Here is a 22,884-nt window from a genome sequence, read left to right as displayed (position 1 = left end):
GGATGCAGCATGGGTGTGTGTAGTACCTACCTCTCAATGATGTCAGCGATCACACAGGCAAACATCTGCAGACCCTCGGGCAACTGCAAGGCCACTGCAGGTCAGAGAAAGAGACAGAGCCCAGGTCAGTGCAATATAGTAGCCTAAAGTATTAGTGAAAGCCACCCTGACCTCCAATATATTACTCTAGTGAAGCATGCATGGCATAAAAAAGGCTTGTCTAGCGTTCTGTTCAGCATCAATAATGATTTCATGTGTATCAGGCAACATGACTGGAATACCTGAGACCTACTAGCTCATTAGCTGTGAAAAACTAAAGTACAAAATGTATCATACATTTGGTGTGAGACACATGCTTTTGCTATACTCCATCTCCAAACCAAATAAACCCTCTTAGAACAGCCCTGCGTCAAGGGAGATATATGATATGATATGATTTATAAGTGCGTGAGGTGTTTTAAAATTGGCTAAGTGGTAGTCCTGTGACAATTATATAAACACATTCAAGACTTATTGCGTATGAATGAAGATTTATTAATTGCATATGAAAAAAATATATACATCCAGTATATATATATATATATATATATATATATATATATATATATATATATATATATATATACATACATACAGAGTTACAGAGTTGGCATACAACATAAATGCAAATTTGGCACATACCATTTAAACACAGCTGCAATAACATGCTTGCCACAATAAAATTACACCATAACACTGTAAGCCCGGACAAGTTCACTAAACATAAAAATTTTAAGGAAACTTTTAACTTAACTTAGTGTTTTCTTGGCTTTGACTCAAGTTACATTGATGTAAAGATATATATAAAAAATTAAAAAAGAATAACTAAAGAAATCTTGTTGAGACAGGGAAAACAATTGACAAAACTTTTTGATTTTAGTAATGCTGACTTGACTTGAATATTTAATTTAACTTGTTTTTTTAAACACTCTTGCACTTTATCGGCATACATTACGCGAAGTACAGTACAATCTTTGCCTCTCAAGGCATTAACATATTGCAAAGCAAACACAGTATGTGATAACTAGTGAGGGAGGAACATAGACCTCAACACTTGACACACACACTTCAGTAATGGTGACAATCAACAAACATCATTAAGTAAAAAGTTGAGCTCTGAACATCACACAACCATAAACTAACAGTGATGACAAAACAACAACAACATGCAAACAGCAAACAATGAGCCTATATCACTAACTATAAAAAATATATTCATAACATAATGCATGATGGGATCTGGCACATCAGCAACATTGTTCAATATTAAATAGTTTTAGACAAATTTGTTAAGCTAGTTGGGATAACATTTAGGGTGATCTAGTTTGTCTAACGTGTTAAGATTCAAAGTAATTTTCATTTCTCAGAATCGAAGACTTTGCGATAAATTGTGTCGAGTTAACTGACAAAAATTTTAGTTGACTCAACATATGTTTTTGAGTTGATTTGGTAAATACACTTGTTAATTCAGCTTGGGTATACAAACTGATTAAATGAGAATGCACTAAAACAAGCTCAGATTAATTCAAATTCAAAAATTCCAGTAAAATGAGATAAATCATTAAAATCATCCACCAAACTCAAAAAATGTATGTAATGGAGGAACTATGTTACAATTTATGTTTACTCTACTTAGGCCTAATTTACTTGGGTTGAGCCAACATCAGAAAACACTTTCCTGAACCTCAAGAACCAAAAAATTAAAAGCTGTCTCTCAGCGTGGAAAGACTGAAACAGCTACACAGTGCAGTTAAATTTTAAACAAGGACCACATTAAATCAGTGTGAAATAAAAGTGCATAAATCAACAGAGGGATGATAATAGTTCCATGTATGATATGAAAGCAGAATTATATACCATTGTTGGAGCCATTACGATGTCATAAGCCAAGACTAATCAATACTTTATCCCTTATTAAGGACACTGACCTGTGGACACATTCATATAAACCATATCTGAACTCCTAAATTCAATTAAATGATAATAATTCAATAAGTGATTACATATTACTAAAAAGTGCAAAGCAGTTAACTTAAGAAAAAAACCATGTATTAATTAAGTTTTATGAAATAACATATTCCTTTACTAAATTAAAACACAGACGGATGTAACATTGCATTTGCTCAGTCGTGGAGATAATGATCTTATCTTGCATAAAATCACTTTTCAAAGAAGATGATAAATTAACTGTAACTGGCTATCTAATATAAATGGAAAAATAGCAGCTTGAGAGAGATCAGTCTTTCTATTCTAAGTAATACAATTGTAGACAGTTTTTATATTATTTAGGATAATTCTGTTTTATTGGAAGGGCACTAAGAAGCCGTAATTTTTCATAAATAGAATTACAACCCATAAGCCAATACAGCAGCATTCTAATGAGATCATGTTCTTGTGCTGTGCTTCATTCTTAAATCATTCAGACAATGTCTTTGAATAAAATGAGCTTGATGAAGCTCAAAACAAACACATGTCTAACGAGCATTTTTTTTTCCCTCTCATCTTCTTCATTGTACGGCAGCATCACGCTTAGATATCCTGCGCTGTTGTCTTGGAAACAGACTGATGTCCTAAAATTGGAACTGTTACATGTACTATACAGACTAACTGGAGCGTGTGGAACAGTGAAATTTGTAATTATCACCATTCTACATGTCTATATTGTCATGATGATGTCATACATCTGTGACATATGATACTGGGAGTCTTTTTCTGTCAGTAAATAATCGTAGAACCTAATTTTTCAGAAGAGTACAAACACTGACAAGGAACATACTAGTAAAATACTAAAGGAATATTATGGGTTCAATACAAGTCAAGTTTACAAAAAATAATTTCAACTCATCCCTCCTCCTTTTAAAAGGCAGAAATGTAGGCTAAAGCTTATAATTTTACTGAAGCAATTACATTAATTCTTCTGTTAAACTTGTGTATTAAGCTGTAAAGTTGTTTTAATCAGCGTTTTTACGATCATTTAAGGGTTTTGTAAAGTTTGATATAACTTTTCACAGAAAAAGTATAAGAGATTTTATCACACTTAAATCACATTAACACACATATTTTGAATGTCTTGTGGCTATACTTTTAAAACCGTAAGTATTTTAATGTTAAAAGATTGGCTCCATTCACTTCCATTGCAAGTGCCTCAGTGTGACCTAGATTTTTGCTTTATTTTTTATTTTTATTTATTTATTTATTTTTTTAAAGAGAAAGACAACTGGCCCGAAACTCTCTCACACTGGCCCAGGGACAGCAGGCCACCCTTTTTGTTGAGTCTAGGATGCCATTTATGTCTAGAGACTCTGCTCAAGAGCAAATGCCCTACTTAGAGTTCATACCCTCTGTTAAGAAACACTGGATTTACATGAATATGGATCAGCTGGGGCAATAATTGAGAGGGAAAGATGGTTTAAAAAAAAAAAAAAACACACATAAGCAATTTGTTCTGAGTGCAGACAAGGTAAAGTGTGGCCAGGAAGAGTAATGGATGAAAGAGAGAGGAGGAATACAACTGCACTGTGCAACTCTCTGATGAAAGGTTAAAAGACTGGCCTCCTTCAGTCCGGGCAGAAACAGACAGGTCATTACCTGAGAAAGGGCGAGTTTATTAACAGTAAAAGGTTATTCAGCTCAGTACAGCCTTGCCTGACAAATCTCTCCATCCATCCATCCATCCATCCATCCTTGGCTGACCGCTGAAAAGCTCCTTCACGCTAAGGAGGCTGGCACCGGCTTTGGGCTAAGTGAGCACACATTTGTACGGCACAGATCCAGAAATGTCATAGGAGCTCAAGGAAATGCCAAAATGCCAGAAGCCCCCGACTGACGGGGTTAGTGTGGAAACATGGCGCAAACACACACACACATACACACACACACACACACACACACACACAGATAAATGGGTGTGTTTAGTGTGTTCGGCTACATCTGTTACCACAGCACAAGGACTGACAAACAAAATGTGAGCCCAAATCAAATCTGAATGATTGAAAGAGCACAGCAACAACCACAGTTGGTACACAGACAGGATGAGTTTGGTATTAGGGATTTGAATCTTAAAAAAATACATAAATAAATATACATATTTATACACACACACACACACACATATATACATCTACATATATATATATATATATATATATATATATACACACACACACATACACACACACACACACACACACACACACACACACACACACATACATACACATTATGCCCAATATTGTGTAGGTCCCCCTCGTGCCACCAAAACACTGCCAACCCGCATCTCAGCTATTCTTCTCACCACAATTGTACAGAGCCGTTATCTGAGTTACCGTAGACTTTGTCAGTTTGAACCAGTCTGGCCATTCTCTGTTGACCCCTCTCATCAACAAGGCATTTCCGTCCACAGAACTGCTACTCACTGGATGTTTTTTGTTTTTCGCACCATTCAGAGTAAATTCTATAAACTGTTGTGCGTGAAAATCCCAGGAGATCAGCAGTTACAGAAATACTCAAACCAGCCCATCTGGCACAAACAATCATGCCATGGTCCAAATCATTGAGATCACATTTTTTCCCCATTCTGATGGTTGATGTGAACATGACCCATATCTGAAAGATTTTATGCACTGCACTGCTGCCACACGATTGGCTGATTAGATAATCGCATGGATTACATAAGTGTTGGTGCCAGATGGGCTGGTTTCTGTAACTGCTGATCTCCTGGGATTTTCAAGCACAACAGCCTGGCGAGCTAATGACTGTAAGTATGAAAGTTGTTCGGCTTGATGAGAACAATATATGTACGAAGTTTGGTGAATATAGGTGAAAATGGGGGTGCTACAGAGACCCCGTTACATGCCTATTTTAAAGGGGGCGCTCCCATCCTTGTAGGTTATAATAGGAAGTCAGGTTTATAAGCCACATATTGTCCATGGCAGAGCAGTTTGATTTGACATAGCCCATCCTCAAATTCCACTTTCCAGTCTGACGAATTCATGAAATTACATTCTGTATTTGCTGCAAGGGCTGTCACTTTCAACCGGTAAAAACCAGCTAAATAACTAAGTGTTAATTATTAGTCTAAACATCTTTTTTAAATTCATTATAAAGACAGTGTTCTGCACAAACTCAAGAACACACAGATGCACTTTTCTTAAACTCAAATCAATCGTTTTTGCATTCTATTGAGAACATGAGATCTTCACTCTTCACTGTACAATTATCCGTCTGTGGGCAAATATAAACAGATGACACTGCAGACAGAGTTTGTATTATGTTCACATTCATTTCAAGACACCATGGACTAATTTTTCAAACACAAGAATAATTAATCTCAGAGGTACTGTAAGTGTTCTCTGCTGCAAGTCGTAGCATCTGCATTAATCCTCAGCATCCTTAGGCCCTAAGAAATTCAAAAGTAATCAAGTCAAGAAACCAATACATCCTCATTATGTGAAATGAACATACACAAATATTTGTGCTACTGATGTAGCCCACTGAGCCAATCACTGAAATGGAGAAAGACGCCTGTTGGTTCATTTTCAAAATGCATTTATGAAAAGGATTTTCCAACTCTAAATTCTGATTGGAAGCACCAAGTTCAAAGCTCTGATTCTAAAGTCGTTTAAGTCTAATTCAAATTCAGAGTCTCTGATTTGAACTTCAGTTAGTAAGTTTGATTCCTTTCCATGAATCAGTTTAGTGTCAGTTTCAGTGAATTGATTCAAAACTTTGATTCAGTGATTCATCTGTACCATCACTCTGTACCAAAAATTATCACAGAAGCCCCTTTGTGGCATTTTTCATGTACTAAAATATTTTAGTAAAATGATATGTATGTAACTATTGCAACTTTATGTTTTTTCTATTTTATGTATTGTTATATTGCTGCATTTAAATGATAACAATTAAATATTCTTCCTTCTATTTATAGTGAAAAACAGTGTGGAAATCATGCCTTGAGTATTCTTAGCTAGATATATACATATATTTTTTTTTTCTTTTTTACTGTATTTTAATATTTCCATAAAATATTTTGAATCTTTTTGGTTACAATGGATGTTTGTTTACAATGAATCTTTGGATTGAAAAAAAAAAAAAAAAGCCTTTAAGCCATTTCAGAGAAAATATATAAATATCAAGATATTAAATATAATCACATGTGTGAAATAAAATAATAATAACTTTTTTTGCTATATCACTCAGCCCTACTGCAAATAGGAAATGTTTGTCTGAAATGTGCTGTCCCTCTGAACTCTGTCAGGTTGCGAGTACCATAAACAAATGTGATAATATATATATTATCATATATTATTATTATGACATATTTCTATATATCAAGCATGACTCATTTGTGTCATGCAGTATACTACAATCAAGAGAACTTTTCAATTATGACATATTGCTCAAGCCACTGAAAAGTTTCCTTTTTATTGGTTCTCTATAGCAGGACACCATGAACTGTCATGAAGCCACAGAACAGAACATTTAACAAGGAAAATGAAAAATGAAACTTAATGCCAAAAAGGTTGCCAATCCCTGCTATAATTAAATATTAGTGATATAGATGTTGCTTGCAAAAAAACAAACAAACAAACAAACAATTATTTAGTCAAAGATCACAGCTAATTTTGAATGGCTATCAATGGAGAAAGATGTTTTGGGTTGGTGTAGCATCTACCATCAGGGGCAGCTGAAGCATGCCAACCAGCCAAACCTTGACCTTTTGGTTGAGACTGACTGCAACTGTTGTGCTAGAAGTATTCTTGTAAAAAATAAAAAAATAAATAACAATAAAAAATAATGGTGGGAAACAACACAACCTCACAAGGGAAGGTGAAGAAAAAAGGAGGGAATAGAGAGAGAAATCTTTGCCCACTGAGTCCAGAAAGAAGGGAGGCTTTTAAAATGAAAAACTCCACAACAAAGAGCCCACCAGACTGTAGCATTCTCTTCAATCCCCATGACAGTACTCGGCACAAGCCACCTGCTAACACATTCAGCACATCAAACACTAGTTTGCTGTCATTCACATCAATGGAGGCTTGAAATTGGGCATTTCTGCGGTGTTACTGCATAGTTAGGATTTTTAATGATTAAAGACGCTGCATCGCTGTAGGTTTGGCCTCTAAAGACACACTCTTTATAATAAGAATGGACATGTGTCCAAATATCTGCTGCTGTACTGCATAGTTAAGATTTATAATGATTAAAAATGCTGCATCACTGTAGGTTTGGCCTCCACAGACACACTCTTTATAGTACTAGTGGACATGCGTCCAAAGATACTGAAGCCAATAGATGAATATCCCATCAGACATTTTAGCAACAATTCAAATTTGTTTACCTTTTCCTGTGGCACAACTGATAGCTTGTTGCGTGAGCAGACTCAGAGACATGGGTTCGAGACCCGTGGAAACCAGGAAGTAATCACGTTCACCTAATCAATGATGAGCATGATTTGGAAGTTGTATTTTCCCATTAAGATTCAATTTTTCGGTTGGGGTTTGGGAGTAATGCTTTCATCTGGTCGGATTTTGAAGGCACCTCAGATGTGTCTTTCACTGCCTATGAAATCCTCCAATTCGGCTGTTGGTGGAACAACTAATATGGAACAAGGAGCTAAATTTATTTACAAAAGTACATTTTCTATTCTTTTTTTAATTTATTTTTTTCAAATTACAATTCAATTTCTACTAAGAAATAAGGACTGTAGTGCCTAAATATTTGCTTGGTTAGGTCTAAAGCACAATTGAATTTGCTTTAAATCATTAGACATGTTTTGTTGCCTTAGAAATAGGGCTGTACAATCAAGTACAAAATCAATGTAACAATTACAATTACTGCCACAATATATGGGGGGGGGGGGGGATTTTTCCCCTTTTTCTCCCAATTTGGAATGCCCAATTCCCAATGCGCTCTAAGTCCTCGTGGTCGCATAGTGATTCGCCTCAGTCCGGGTGGCGGAGGACGAATCCCAGTTGCCTGGCGAGACAGTCAACCCACGCATCTTATCACATGGCTTGTTGAGCGCGTTGCCACGGAGACATAGCGCATGTGGAGGCTTCACGCCATCCACCGCGGCAACCACGCTCAATTCACCGTGCGCCCCACCGAGAACCAACCACATTATAGCGACCACGAGGAGATTACCCCATGTGACTCTACCCTCCCTAGCAACCGGGCCAAATTGGTTGCTTAGGAGACCTGGCTGGAGTCACTCAGCACGCCCTGGGATTCGAACTAGCGAACTCCAGGGGTGGTAGCCAGCGTATTTTACCACTGAGCTACCCAGGCCCCCCACAGCTGCCACAATTAACTAATCATGACTGTCCACATTGTCATACCTACATTCACAAAATGCAGCCTGTTATTTAACGACTACCTGGTCAGCGAGGCAGCAGCTATAGGTTTTCGGACACAACCTTTGTTTCTCATCTTACTCCCACTTGATTAGTGCAACTGTGTAACGGCTTTTCTGAAGACACATTGACACCTGTACTAGAACGACACATGGGGCATGCTGTGACGGGCCCTCGAGACAAGCCTGCATCATAAGTGTGATGCACGGCCAAAGGGAGGGGGTCCGGGTTCGGGGTGAGAGCAGACACTCTCTCAAGAGAGGCAAAATCAAAACATACATACATGGTGCAATTAGTAGCCCAGAAACATGAAAGTTCACAAAGCGGTGACAGTTCTTAGAATCGGAATGTCAGAAACTCACTGGTACACACAACTGTTCTACTGGCCTATTTTGACTTGGCTGTTCTGACATGTTAGAACAGGGACAGTGTCATTGGTATAACATGTTTTGCTCGCAGTCCGTGGCCATCACAATGGCTATGACAGATTAGGAGCACAGGCTAAACAACCAAAGCCAAAAAACAGACAAAGGGTTGCTGAATCGCAACCCACAAATCTAAGCCGCAGCACCCAAGATGAAGCCATCACGTGGAGTTAATTCATCATCAACATAGAGGATAAACAGCACTTAATTGGATGCTTCAAACTAAATGAGGATTAAATTTGCATAACGATAAATTATATGGCACAAATAATAGGATTAGCATGCTGCTAGCTGATTTCACCAGCTTTTTTTCCTGTTGTGAAGAAATTCTCAGAGGTTAGTTTTAGGAGGTATAGCACATGTATTTCAACCCCAATTCCAAAAAAGTTGGAACAGTATGAAAAATGCAAAAAATGCAAAAAAAAAAAAAAAAGAAAAAAAAAAGAGTGATTTGTAAATTATAATCACCCTTTGCTATATTGAAAGCACTACAACTACACATTATATGATGTTTTACCTTGTGAATTTCATTGTTATTTTTAAATTTACAGTAATTTCAAATCAAATGATTGCAACACGCTCCAAAAAAGTTGGGACAGTCGAGTGTTTACCACTGTGAAACATCACCATTTCTTCTAATAACACTTATTAAGCATTTGGGCACTGAAGACACAAGTTTGTTAAGTTTAGAAAGTGAAATTGTCCCCCAATCATCCATTATGTAGGTCTTTAACTACACAGTAGTACGGGATCTTCGTTGTCGTATGGGGTGCTTCATAATGCACCACACATTCTCAACTGGAGACAGATCAGGATTGCAGGCAGGCCAATCTAGCACCCACACTCTCTGCTCACACAGCCATGCACTTGAAATCTGGGCAGTATGTGGTTTGAAGTTGTCCTGCTGGAAAATGCAGGGACGTCCCTGGAAAAGATGGTGCTAGATGGCAGTATATGCTGCTCCAAAATTTTTACATATCTGTCTGCATTCATGGTGTTCACACAGATGTGCGAGTTACCCATGCCATGGGCACGGACACACCCCTGGCCCATACAGACACTGGCTTTTGGACCTGATGCTGATAACAGCTTGGATTGCCCTTTTCCTCTTTGGCCTGGATAACATGACAGCTTTGTTTGTCAAAAACGTTTTGAAATGTGGACTATTCAGACCAAAAAACACAGTTCCACTGTTCTACTTTCCATCTAAGATGAGAACGAGCCCAGAGAATTCGGCAGCGCTTTTGAACAGTGTTGATGTATGGCTTCTGCTTTGCATAGTAAAGTCTTAACTTGCATCTGTGGATGCAGCGGCGAATGGTGTAGACTAACAAAGGTTTACTAAAGTTATCCCAAGCCCATGTTCATTATATCCATTACAGATGAATGCCGTTTTTTAAGACAGTGACGTCTGAGGGATTAGAGATCATCTGCATTCAGAAGTGGTTTTCGCCTTGCCCTTTACGCACAGAGATTTGACCATATTCCTTGAATCTTTTAACTCTATTGTGCACTGTAGAGGGTGAAATGCCCCAAATCCTTCCAATTTGTCTTTGGGTAACATTGTTCTCAATGTGCTGGATTATTTGCTGAAACATCAGTTGGCAAATTGACAAATCTCGAATGATCATTGCTCTTGAAGGACTAGGCTGTTTTTGGAGGCTCCCTATATACTATGACACAATTGCCTCACCTGTTTAACATCTCCTGTTTCCCATTGCCTTGTTATTTCAACTCGTCAAATTGTTATTAGTCTTAAATTGCCCGTCTCAACTTTTTTGGAGTGTGTTGCAATCATCTGATTTGAAATTACTGTACATTTAAAAAAAACAATGAAATTCACAAGGTAAAACATCATATAATGTTTAGTTGTAGTGCTTTAAATATAGCAAAGGCTGAATATAATTTACAAATCACTCCCTTTTGTTTTTATTAGCATTTTTCACACTGTCCCAACTTTTTCGGCATTGGGGTTGTAGATTTTTTTTATTGCACTACCAAACGGAGATCAACTTCAAAATTATTTTCAAATATAAGGATTTTTAAGAGGGGCCCAAGTTAATAAAGCAAGAAGTACAGGACACACTACTTAAAACTATGATGCCATTAACCTTTATGTAAACTCTAGCCAACAGAGCATGTGTAGCAGCCTGGGAAAAAGGCCTGACCACTTACAATTGCTTAAATTTCACTAAGAAACAGTATGACATCTCATTACAGCAGTTTCAAATGAGCCAAAAGTGTTCCGAGGGGAATCATTTCACACCAATCTGACAGCATCTTGGTAAACACCACTTATGAAAGTCACCACAGAAAATATAACATACAGTACTTTCATACAAAACAGCCCACACAGTAATTCAGCCTAAGAGACTAAACACTGGTCTAATGTGGACATGCATTAAACCACCACAACAAACATCTCAAGACTGACATGAATTAATTCACATATTCCATAAAGACAGTACAACAAATTCCTTAAACAGTTATTATGACATATTTTGTATGTGGTATTCGGCACAAAAACCTGCACCTCACAACCATGTCCACAGAACTGGCCTATAAGATGAGGAAATGCAGAATGCAAATTACATTAAAAAAAAATCTGGGGGGTGTTCGTACTGTTACATTATTTACATAATTCCTTTATTAAATCAAGCACTCAATCGACGCAGACAGTGCATGCAACAAACACTACCATCAGAGGAAGCATTTCACTGAGGGCATTCTCCCAAAAATAACCTTAGGCAGTTTAATGAAGCATGTTTGATTTTTAAACCATGTTAGAAAACTGAATACAAATCGAATACCAAGTCACAGTCTAGAGCATATGTCAAGCTGGTGTGCTCTTAAGAATAAAAGTTCTTCAGATGGTGGCGAAATGGTTAATAAGGTAATAAAAACACATCTTCACCATTTTGCTAAAGCAAAATTATGTAATTATACCCTTTAAATGTCATCATAAATTTCACCAATTTCCCCAGCTGGTTTAAAGCAGCCCTATGCAGTAATTTAAAGCTTGCACTTTGTTCCAAAAGAACAGCAAGAAGACCAGGAGTTACAAGTATTTTTTTCCCCCTTAATTACTGTATGCCTGTAGAAATATCTAAGACTTTTCAGTTTGCTTGACTCTGTCCATGGTCTATAAGACGCTGGTGTAATAACTAAAATAAGTCAGTTGTGCGGAACATTAATCTCTATAATGCAACCATGCATGCTCTCATAAAAAACAATGAGCATGACATATACTTTATGAAATGATGCTGCATTATTGCAAAAAAAATAATATACTGTATCTCTAGGCTACTTATTTCTCTTCAAAATATAAGAATAACTAATGATCTACAAGAAACTGTAAGCCTAGCGTAAAACCATGAAATACTACATACCTCCCATTTGAGGCACTCAGACTATTTAACACAAACACTTCGCTGTTGCCTACTTCAACCAAAGGGGCAATTCCAAGGATGTAACCACATTTTCAATATTGGGGGGAACAAATGTTAAAGAACCAGTCACTGAAAAACCCATAATCAACCACTAATCTGATTATTGGGGAATATGTCCCTCCTAAATGGCAATGGGTTTTTCAGTGACCGACTCTTAAATGTTTGCATTTGGTCCCCCAATCTTGAAAATTAGGTTCCATCTATAAAGTTGCCCCTTTCATTTTCAACTGAGAGACTTAAAATGTACTCACCCCTCTTGGCTTTGGCTTGTCGCACACGCCATATTGTTTTGTGGATCTCAAAGTTGTAGTTAGCAGGTAAAGATTTAATGGCCTCGTTAAGCTCTGGATCTTTGAGGATCTCATCTGGAATCTGATTGGCCACTCTTCTTGGACCCCGCACTACATTAAAAGCACAATATGAGAGTTGCTTAATTAGAAGTAGACCGATAGTGGAGTTTACTGCAAGCATCACTGAACTCCAAAGATCTCTGACCAACTTTAAGGCGGATGTCTCTCGCAAACCACTAAGTTATTCATTTGCTCCAAAATCAAGAGATCATCTGGGCAGAGGTCCTTAAATACAGCACATCATTGCTGAGAAAATGTTCAAACTTGGAGATATTTTACAAAAGTATACACAAATATTCCAGCGGCAGGAAAATTTTCTGAAGAAAATATGAGTGTTGCTTGCCCATACAGAAGTTGTTGCCATCCAAAGTTAGGATGCTGTGGGTGGTTGCTACGGCATTGCTATGCAGTTGCTAATGTGTTCTTGGTGATTGCTTACTGGCCCATGTCAAAAGAGCCTACCACTCTATGATGTTCTGGTCTCTATAGATATGGCTCGGTCTCTCCTTCAATGCAAGGCCCTGGTTACACTACACTTAAGGGCTGCAACTAATGACTATTTTGATAATCGATTAATCTGATGATTATTAGAATGATTATTCGACTGTTCGGCGATTACTGCAACGATTAATCATTAGCTCTTAAACGATTACTCAGCTTGTGCCCCAACTTAAAATGTTGTATTAAACGTGCTTACTAACATTAAAAAGGACAAAATCATCTTTTAAAAATACCTCTAAATGACATTCACTGAATCAAAGGGGGAAAAAACTACTTTTTATTAAGTTTAATTCAGCAAAGAAATTCACAGCAAAAGAATCAGCAATATTGTTAAAGTGTTTTTGTCTTATTTTCCATTTAAAATGGTCTAAACATCCTTAAAAAAAGATACATTTACTTGAGAAGCAACATATAAGATATTTAGACTTGCTTTAAGAGAATGTATCTTAAATATAAGTGTATTTTGTGTATAAGTGTATTTTTTCACTTGGTTATACATCTGCGAGTGCAGTAAAGAAAAAATATACTTATATTCAAGATCTATTCTCTAAAAGCAAGTCTAAATATCTTATAAGCTGCTTCTCAGGTGAATGCGTCTTTTTTTTTTTTTAAAGGATTTTTAGATATTTTAAAATATTTGTATTTTTAATATAATATTCAACATTCTCAGATAACAATTTTTCCTTCTGCAGTGTAGCTGCTAAAGAAAATGTATGCTGTTTTAAAGGAGATTAGGATATTTATTTAGGAAAACAAGCCAAAACAAAAACAAATAGAAAATGTATTTTTTTTGCAGTGTATAATGGGGAGAAGACTACCTCTCACCTTTCTGTTCACTTCAATCTATCTTTAACTACAAAAAAAATTATTATTAATAAAGCTGCATATAGCCAATTTTCCCCACGATAAGAAATGCAAAGTGACATATATTACGATTCAATAAGTCGCGAGCCATCACGTTATAATCTAGCTGCAGCAATGCACGCTCGAGGGACGAGAATCCCTGCGACAGAGTGTGCATCAGCCGGGTGCAGTTTCAATCTCTTCCCCCTGAGATCGGGACACTTTGCGCAACTCATAGAAGAGGCGCTGACCGCACAGAGAAATGACAGTTTCGGAGTTTGTAGTTATTTACAGGTTACATGTGAGCTGTGTTTTCTTCCTCTCCACTAGCGCGTCATCATTAGAGTTTAATGTGATCTCATGTTACGATAAATGAGATCAAATGACTATTCGACAATGAACATTTTTTATATTACAATTATTTTATTGTCGACATTGTCAATAACATGGAATAATCATTTCAGCCCTACTTTGAGCTCCATTCACTCCCATTCAAACACAGCTGAACGCAGGAGACCAGAAATACATTTTGCATTACGCTGCATAAAAAATTTCAAATTTGGTGTACTCTGACCTGCGAATCTGGATGACGAGAAAACGTGTGACCAATTGAAGATGGAAAATTCATGACTTGTCACTCTCTTTTTCTTTAAAAAAAGCAACAATCAAGGTTACAGCGAGGCTCTTGCAATGGGACTGAATGGGTCCAATTTCTGGAGAATCTAAATGCAGAAAAGATTAGAATTCTAAAAAGCACTAACGTTAGTTCTTCTGTTAAAACTTGTGTATTATTTAAGCTGAAAAGTTGTTTAAATAATCGTTTTTGGGTTTACGACATTACATCGCCATGGCGACAAAGTTGTAAAATTGGATATAACTTTACACAGAAAAGATTAGTAAGCGATTTTTTTTCACACTAAAATCATGTTAACGTGCATATTGTTTATGTCTACGTTTACGGATTGTCCCCATTCACTTCCATTGTAAATGCCACACTGTAACCATGATTTTTGCTTTTTGTAAAGAAGAGGAGGTACAAGCCTAAATTAATTTTTGTGGTAATCAACATTATCCCACAACAGCTGACAATTAAGCTTAATTTGTATTGAACCTGGAACCCAGAATATAAGTATATATTCCCCCCCCCCATTTCATTGTTTGCCTATTGATTAGAAAAATTATAGCACATCTCTCCTCAGTAATCCACATGATTTGAGGTACAGCATCATTTATATCTGTAGCACCAATGGTGTAAAAAAGTATAATACTTAGGCTTAAGGGTTTGTTCAAATCCCCCAAGCAATAATAACAGCAATGCTTCCATGATTGCAATAACCACTAAATATCTTATTGTTAAAGAGATTTTGATTATGCCTATAATGGGCACAATGACAGGGAAGCCCTGACAAAAGGTTCTCAGATCCAAAATTAATCATTGTATAAATCAATCAGCAAGCCCACAGGAGGACAGCACCTGAACTGAGAGGACGAGTATGTGCCAGTGATGTCCATTGAATTTTAAAAGCTGTGACAGATAGAGCATTTGTAAAATAAGCCCCAGCTTTGTATGAAGCCGATTAAATAAAGGCTTGTACACTGAATTTATTATTTAAACTGATAAATTCATATTATGCAACGGCTATTAATTACAAAACATATGAATGACAATTACAATCATTCTATTATTCATAATCATTAGGCCTATATTCAGAGCAAGAAACTATACTGCAATCCATCTTATGGAATTTAGACAACGTGATGGAAAAAACCCAAACAAATCCCATTTCCATTGCGTTTTCATAAAGATTGTTTACATATCTGTGGTGATTGTAAAGACAGAGAGGAACAGGAAGAGGGGTTACAATAAGATGAAGAGGAGAGACATGCGATCTGACAGCAGCAGGACTGATATATAATACATGAAAACATGATCATTTATCATAAGCACACAGTAATCACTGCAGATTCTGGAAGTGTACGTCTCATGCTTGGGAGTAAAGCTGAAGCAATATCTAAAGAAATTCATACAAATACTGAAGTGTTGTTTAATTTACAGACAAAAACATATATATATAAAATTGATGTAAAAAGTTGCCTGAATAGGAAATCAATCCACTCGTTCCATATAAATATAAAGAAGGATTTGAAAATTTTAAAAAAGTATTGAAGGAGAACTATTTAGGATTCTGCACTATTTCTATGTCACGAAAAAAAATGTCAGCAAATTTTTGACACGTATGCACAAAGGTCAGATTTCCTTGCTTCCACTGAAGTATGCAAGATGCTCTTCGAAAAATTCTTAAATCATGCTGGTATAACTTGTATATGATCATCAGATTTTGCACGTGGGGGGGGGGTTCAAAGTCAAGTTGAAGTCAATATATTTTTTCAATGTACAGTGCTGTGAAAAAGTATTTGCCTCCTTCCTGATTTCTTCTATTTTTGTGTATTTTTCAAACGAAATTGTTTTAGAAATTCAAACAAGATATAACATAAAACAAATACATACATACATACATATACATATATATATATACAGGTGCTGGTCATATAATTAGAATATCATCAAAAAGTTGATTTATTTCACTAATTCCATTCAAAAAGTGAAACTTGTATATTATATTCATTCATTACACACAGACTGATATATTTCAAATGTTTATTTCTTTTAATTTTGATGATTATAACTGACAACTAAGGAAAATCCCAAATTCAGTATCTCAGAAAATTAGAATATTACTTAAGACCAATACAAAGAAAGGATTTTTAGAAATCTTGGCCAACTGAAAAGTATGAACATGAAAAGTATGAGCATGTACAGCACTCAATACTTAGTTGGGGCTCCTTTTGCCTGAATTACTGCAGCAATGCGGCGTGGCATGGAGTCGATCAGTCTGTGGCACTGCTCAGGTGTTATGAGAGCCCAGGTTGCTCTGATAGTGGCCTTCAGCTCTTCTGCATTGTTGGGTCTGGCATATCGCATCTTCCTCTTCACAATACCCCATAGATTTTCTATGGGGTTAAGGTCAGGCGAGTTTGCTGGCCAATTAAGAACAGGGATACCATGGTCCTTAAACCAGATACTGGTTGCTTTGGCACTGTGTGCAGGTGCCAAGTCCTGTTGGAAAATGAAATCTGCATCTCCATAAAGTTGGTCAGCAGCAGGAAGCATGAAGTGCTCTAAAACTTCCTGGTATACGGCTACGTTGACCTTGGACCTCAGAAAACACAGTGGACCAACACCAGCAGATGACATGGCACCCCAAACCATCACTGACTGTGGAAACTTTACACTGGACCTCAAGCAACATGGATTGTGTGCCTCTCCTCTCTTCCTCCAGACTCTGGGACCCTGATTTCCAAAGGAAATGCAAAATTTACTTTCATCAGAGAACATAACTTTGGACCACTCAGCAGCAGTCCAGTCCTTTTTGTCTTTAGACCAGGCGAGACGCTTCAGACGCTGTCTGTTGTTCAAGAGTGGCTTGACACAAGGAATGCGACAGCTGAAACCCATGTCTTGCATACGTCTGTGCGTAGTGGTTCTCCCCCACATTTTTGAATGGGTTTTGTTTCACAATCCTCTCCAGGGTGCGGTTATCCCTATTGCTTGTACACTTTTTTCTACCACATCTTTTCCTTCCCTTCGCCTCTCTGTTAATGTGCTTGGACACAGAGCTCTGTGAACAGCCAGCCTCTTTTGCAATGACCTTTTTTGTCTTGCCCTCCTTGTGCAACGTGTCAATGGTCGTCTTTTGGACAACTGTCAAGTCAGCAGTCTTCCCCATGATTGTGTAGCATACAGAACTAGACTGAGAGACCATTTAAAGGCCTTTGCAGGTGTTTTGAGTTAATTAGCTGATTAGAGTGTGGCATCAGGTGTCTTCAATATTGAACCTTTTCACAATATTCTAATTTTCTGAGATACTGAATTTGGGATTTTCCTTAGTTGTCAGTTATAATCATCAAAATTAAAAGAAATAAACATTTGAAATATATCAGTCTGTGTGTAATGAATGAATATAATATACAAGTTTCACTTTTTGAATGGAATTAGTGAAATAAATCAACTTTTTGATGATATTCTAATTATATGACCAGCACCTGTATATATATATATATATTTTTTTTTTTTTTTTTTTTTTTTTTTTTTTTTTTTGGAGGCAAAAAAGTTATCCAACACCTATATCACCCATGTGAAAAACTAACTGCCCCCTTAAACTTAATAGCTGGTTTTGCCACCTTTAGCAGCAACAACTGCAACCAAATGCTTCCTATAACTGGAGATCAGTCTTTCACAACACTGTAGTGGAATTTTGTCCCACTCTTCTTTGCAAAACTGCTTTAGTTCAGCCACATTGGAGGGTTTTCGAGCATGAACTGCCTTATAAGGTCCTGCCACAGCATCTCAATCAGGTTCAAGTCAGGACTTTGACTAGTCCACTCCAAAACTTACATTTTGCTTCATTTGAGCCATTCAGAGGTGGACTTACTCCTATGCTTTGGATCATTGTCTTGCTGCATAATCCAGTTGCGCTTGAGCTTCAACTCATGGACTGCTGACCGGACGTTCTGGTAGAGAGTAGAATTCATGTTTCCCTCAATTAATGCAAGTCGCCCTGGCCCTGAAGCAGCAAAGCATCCCCACACATCACACTACTACCACCACCATGCTTGACCGTAGGTATGATGTACTTTTTTGTGGAACTCTGTGTTTGATTTACGGCAGATGTAACTGGACCCCTGTCTCCCAAACAGCTCCACTTTCGACTCATCAGTCCACAGAACATTCTCCCAAAAGCTTTGAGGATCATCAAGGTATGTTTTGGCAAAATTCAGATGATCCTTAATGTTCTTCTTGGTTAGCAGTGTTTTTTCGCCTCACCACTCTTCCGCGGATGGCATTTTCGGCCAGTTTTTTCTGATAGTGGAGTCATCAACAGTGACCTTTATTGAGGCCTACAGTTCCTTGGATGTTGTCCTTAGCTTTTTTGTGACTTCCTGGATGAGTCATCATTGTGTTCTTGGAGGAATTTTGGAAGGTCAGACTCTTCTGGGAAGGTTCACTATAGGGATGTTAATGATTAATCGAAAATCGATTAATTTTCGTTACAATTTGATCGATTAAGCTTATCGATCATCGATTAATTAATTTCAGGACAAATGCATTCAGTAATCATGACAGCAGACATTGATAAGGCTGTCTATACAGTCACCCGCCGCTAGAGGGCGCATGTCATTATCCGGTTCACAGAAGAAGATCAATGTAAACAGTGTTGGAGTGTTTCTCTTTAAATGAACATTAATGTTTTCTGCACACACCATGATGGTGTGTTAAAGTACAACATGACAACAAGCACTGTTGATCTCCTTGTTTCATCCCAACCTACAATTATGTCAGCGATCGCTGGGAAAGCACAAAGGTACATTCAGCTGACATCTCACCATCACCACAGAAGCGGTAGCCTGTGTTATGTACTGTTTATGCAGGGTGTTATAATTTGACTTCATTTCTAATAAAAAAAATAAGCCCAAAGGTCTGAAATATCCCATGATCCACAATGTGAAGTTTTAATTAACTCAAATATGTTTACAAATGATATATCTTAAGTATCTTACGACAGAAGTTACAACTAACAGTATTTCATTAACAGTAATTAAACAATTACCAAATTTGAACTAAACAGCCTAAATGTATTTAAATACACTGAACTAAGAATATATTAAGAGGAAAATGCCAATACTCGCATTTCTTAAGTGTATTAATTGAAATTATATCTAAACAATAGGCTATATGCACATATTACCTGGAGTCCTCCACGTGCGTTTTGCGATATTAACATTAACGATTAATCGATTGTTAATTTCCATGACGATCGATTATGAAAATGTCTGAAAATTGACATCCCTAGTTCACTACTGTGCCAAGTTTTCTCCATTTGGAGATAATGGCTCTCAGTGTGGTTCTTTGGAGTCACAGAGTCTTTGAAATAGCTTTATAACCCTTGCCAGACTGATGTATTTCTATCACTTCTTTCCTCATCATTTCTGGAATTTCTTTTGACCTTGGCATAGTGTGCTACTGGGTGAGATTTTTTAGGCAACTTCATGCTGCTGAAAAAGTTTTATTTAGGTTTTGATTTGATTGAACAGGGCTGGCAGTAATCATGCCTGTGTGCGTCCAGTCCAGCTGAACACCATTATGAATGCAGTTTCATAGATTTAGGGATTAAGTTACCGGGGGGGGGGGCAAATATTTTTTTTACACAGGCCCAGCCCCATTAGATAACTTTGTTTGCTTCATTAAATAACATTATTATTTAAAACTGTATTTTGTGTTTACTCAGATTGCCTTTGTTTTACATTATATCGTTTGAATTATTATTATTTATTTCCCCTTTTCTCCCCAATTCGGAATGACCAATCCCAATGCGCTCTAAGTCCTCGTGGTGGCGTAGTGACTCGCCTCAATCTGGGTGGCGGAGGACGAATCTCAGTTGCCTTCGCATCTGAAACCGTCAACCCGCGCATCTTATCACGTGGCTTGTTGAGCTTGTTACCGCGGAGACATAGCGCGTGTGGAGGCTTCACGCTATTCTCCATGGCATCCACGCACAACTCACCACGTGCCCCACCGAGGGAGAGAACCATATTATAGTAACCACGAGGAGGTTACCCCATGTGACTCTACCCGCCCTAGCAACCAGGCTAATTTGGTTGCTTAGGAGACCTGGCTGGAGTCACTCAGCACGCACTGGATTCGAACTCGCGACTCCAGTGGTGGTAGTCAGCGTCTTTAGTCGCTGAGCTACCCAGGCCCCCCCCCCCCCATCTCGTTTGAATTTTTGAAACAATTTAGTATGAGATATACACAAATACAATAGAAATTTAGGATGAGGGCAAATACTTTTCCACAGCACTGTAAATGTTATGCTAATACTTTGTTATGAAAAAGTGTTTAATAAAATAGAAAAGAAAACAACAGAACCATTTTCACTAGTGGTCTAAGACTTTTGAAACCCACTATATGTGTGTGTGTGTATGTGTGTGTGTGTGTGTGTAAAGCAATTCTATTCCAGTTTTACTACTGGCAGAGTGAATTGATATATGATTTAAGACTAAAGGAATATTCCAGATTTAGTACAAGTTAAGCTCAATCGACAGCATTTGTGGCATAATGTTGATTTCCACAAAAAATAATTGACAAAAAATACTCCTCCCTCCTTTCCTTTAAAAAAGTAAAAAATCATGGATGCAGTGAGACACTTAACCATTTTTGGAGGGTTTAAAGGCAGAAAAGTGAAGCTTATAATTTTATGAGAGCACTTACATTAATTCTTCTGTTAAAACTTATGTATTATTTGAGCTGTAACATTTTTTAAACTGTAATTTTTATGGGCATTTTAGGGTTTACAGTGTAACTTCGTCATAGCAACTAAATTGTAAAACTGGATATAACTTTACACAAAAACGTTTAGTATTTTATCACACTAAAAATCATGTTAACACACGTCGTTCACATCTTGCGGCTATACTTTTGAAACAGTGAGCATTTTGACGTTTATATATTGGCCCAATTCAGTTCCATTGTACAGTGTGCCTCACTGTAACCCAGATTTTTCTTTTCTTTTTTTAAGAAAACGAGGGATGAATCGAAATTAATTTTTGTGGTAATGAGCATTATGCCACAAATGCTGCCGATTGAGCTTAACCTGTATTGAACATGGAATATTCCTTTATTTTTCATTTTTTCTGTGATTCGTGTTGAAATTGATTTTCTATTAAACTACTGAATATTTCTAAGGAAAATGTGGTCATGCAAAGGGGGGAAATGGGAACAGGCTCTTTATGTACAATACTAATTTTAAAATAACACCCTGATTTGAAAAATAAAATACTCTTTTAAGTTATACTAAATAGGCTACAATATAAATACTATTTAAGCCTTCTTCAACTACATATAAAATGTATTATAGGGTGCTTATAGCTTAGAATAGCAAAAAGGGAAAGGTAACATACAATATCAGACTATTGTTTAAATTACCAGAAAGTGTAATTGATTAATTGTGCAAAATAATAGCATATGAAAACACGTGACAACCTACCCCAACCTGACATTTATGAAAACAAAATACTTCCTAATAACAGAGTTCAGCCATTCTGTTTAAATCCATTTTTATATTCACATAGTTGACCCTTTCCAGTGCGGTTTTATTTTGTTCTCTTGTTTACCCAACAAAACAATGATGATGATATTGGAATTTTAACTTTCAAGACAAAATTCAGAAGTATCCTATTTTATGACAGCTTTGAACAATGCGTTTGAAACCATCATACAAAAGCACTGCTTGAGAAGTATTTCTGTCACCGGACAGATAGCGTTTGTGACAAATTTCCCTTATGACAACTAGTACAATTAATGTCTAATATTGCATTAGAACATTTCTAATAAAAATCCATAAATAAAGTGAATGACATAAGTCTTATATAAGTCCCATAGCGTCGGTTAGCATTTGTGCTTACAGATCTATCGCGACGTTTCTTTACAAGGCAACTGTGTATTTGTCAGTGGACAGACATCGCAAAGAAATCGAAATATCATTACTCACCATTAGGTTTTTTCTTAGAGATCACTTCAATCTCGTTCGTGGGAGCCGCCATCTTTCTCTGGATACTATTGACATGTGGAATGAGAAAAGGCATTAGTCATCGAACACAGAGTTGACGTAAGCAAGTCGAGGCTCGATATCATCGATCATTTGAAGCGTGAAAGGGCATAAAATTGCAAAACATTTAGCCCTTTTCATAACTAGAATCATGCATCAGAATAACAGAACCTCTCAATTCCTATCTATCTTTCCCTCCCACGCTAACTAAAAACCGTAATCACATTCAGGTATGGGAAACGGGGCAAGATGTC

General features: G+C 37.0%; 1 protein-coding gene across 2 annotated transcripts in view; it reads right to left on the bottom strand.

Annotated features, from left to right (window-relative positions):
- Positions 1-22,638, bottom strand: part of LOC127430280 (2-(3-amino-3-carboxypropyl)histidine synthase subunit 1-like) — a 106,307-nt gene extending 83,669 nt beyond the window's left edge. The window contains exons 1-3 of one of the 2 annotated variants that reach the window (XM_051679983.1): positions 22,574-22,638; positions 12,522-12,671; positions 31-94 (exon numbers count right to left, since the gene is read on the bottom strand). In XM_051679983.1, coding sequence (XP_051535943.1) covers positions 31-94; positions 12,522-12,671; positions 22,574-22,625 — 266 coding nt within the window. In that variant the 5' untranslated portion in view covers positions 22,626-22,638. The remainder of the gene's footprint in view (positions 1-30; positions 95-12,521; positions 12,672-22,573) is intronic. The other variant, XM_051679984.1, reaches the window with a different exon arrangement.
- Between the last annotated feature and the right edge of the window lie 246 nt (positions 22,639-22,884).

Source organism: Myxocyprinus asiaticus, chromosome 39, assembly GCF_019703515.2.
Source record: "Myxocyprinus asiaticus isolate MX2 ecotype Aquarium Trade chromosome 39, UBuf_Myxa_2, whole genome shotgun sequence".
In the NCBI taxonomy this organism is placed as follows: domain Eukaryota; kingdom Metazoa; phylum Chordata; class Actinopteri; order Cypriniformes; family Catostomidae; genus Myxocyprinus; species Myxocyprinus asiaticus.
This window is presented reverse-complemented; position numbering and strand designations above follow the sequence as displayed.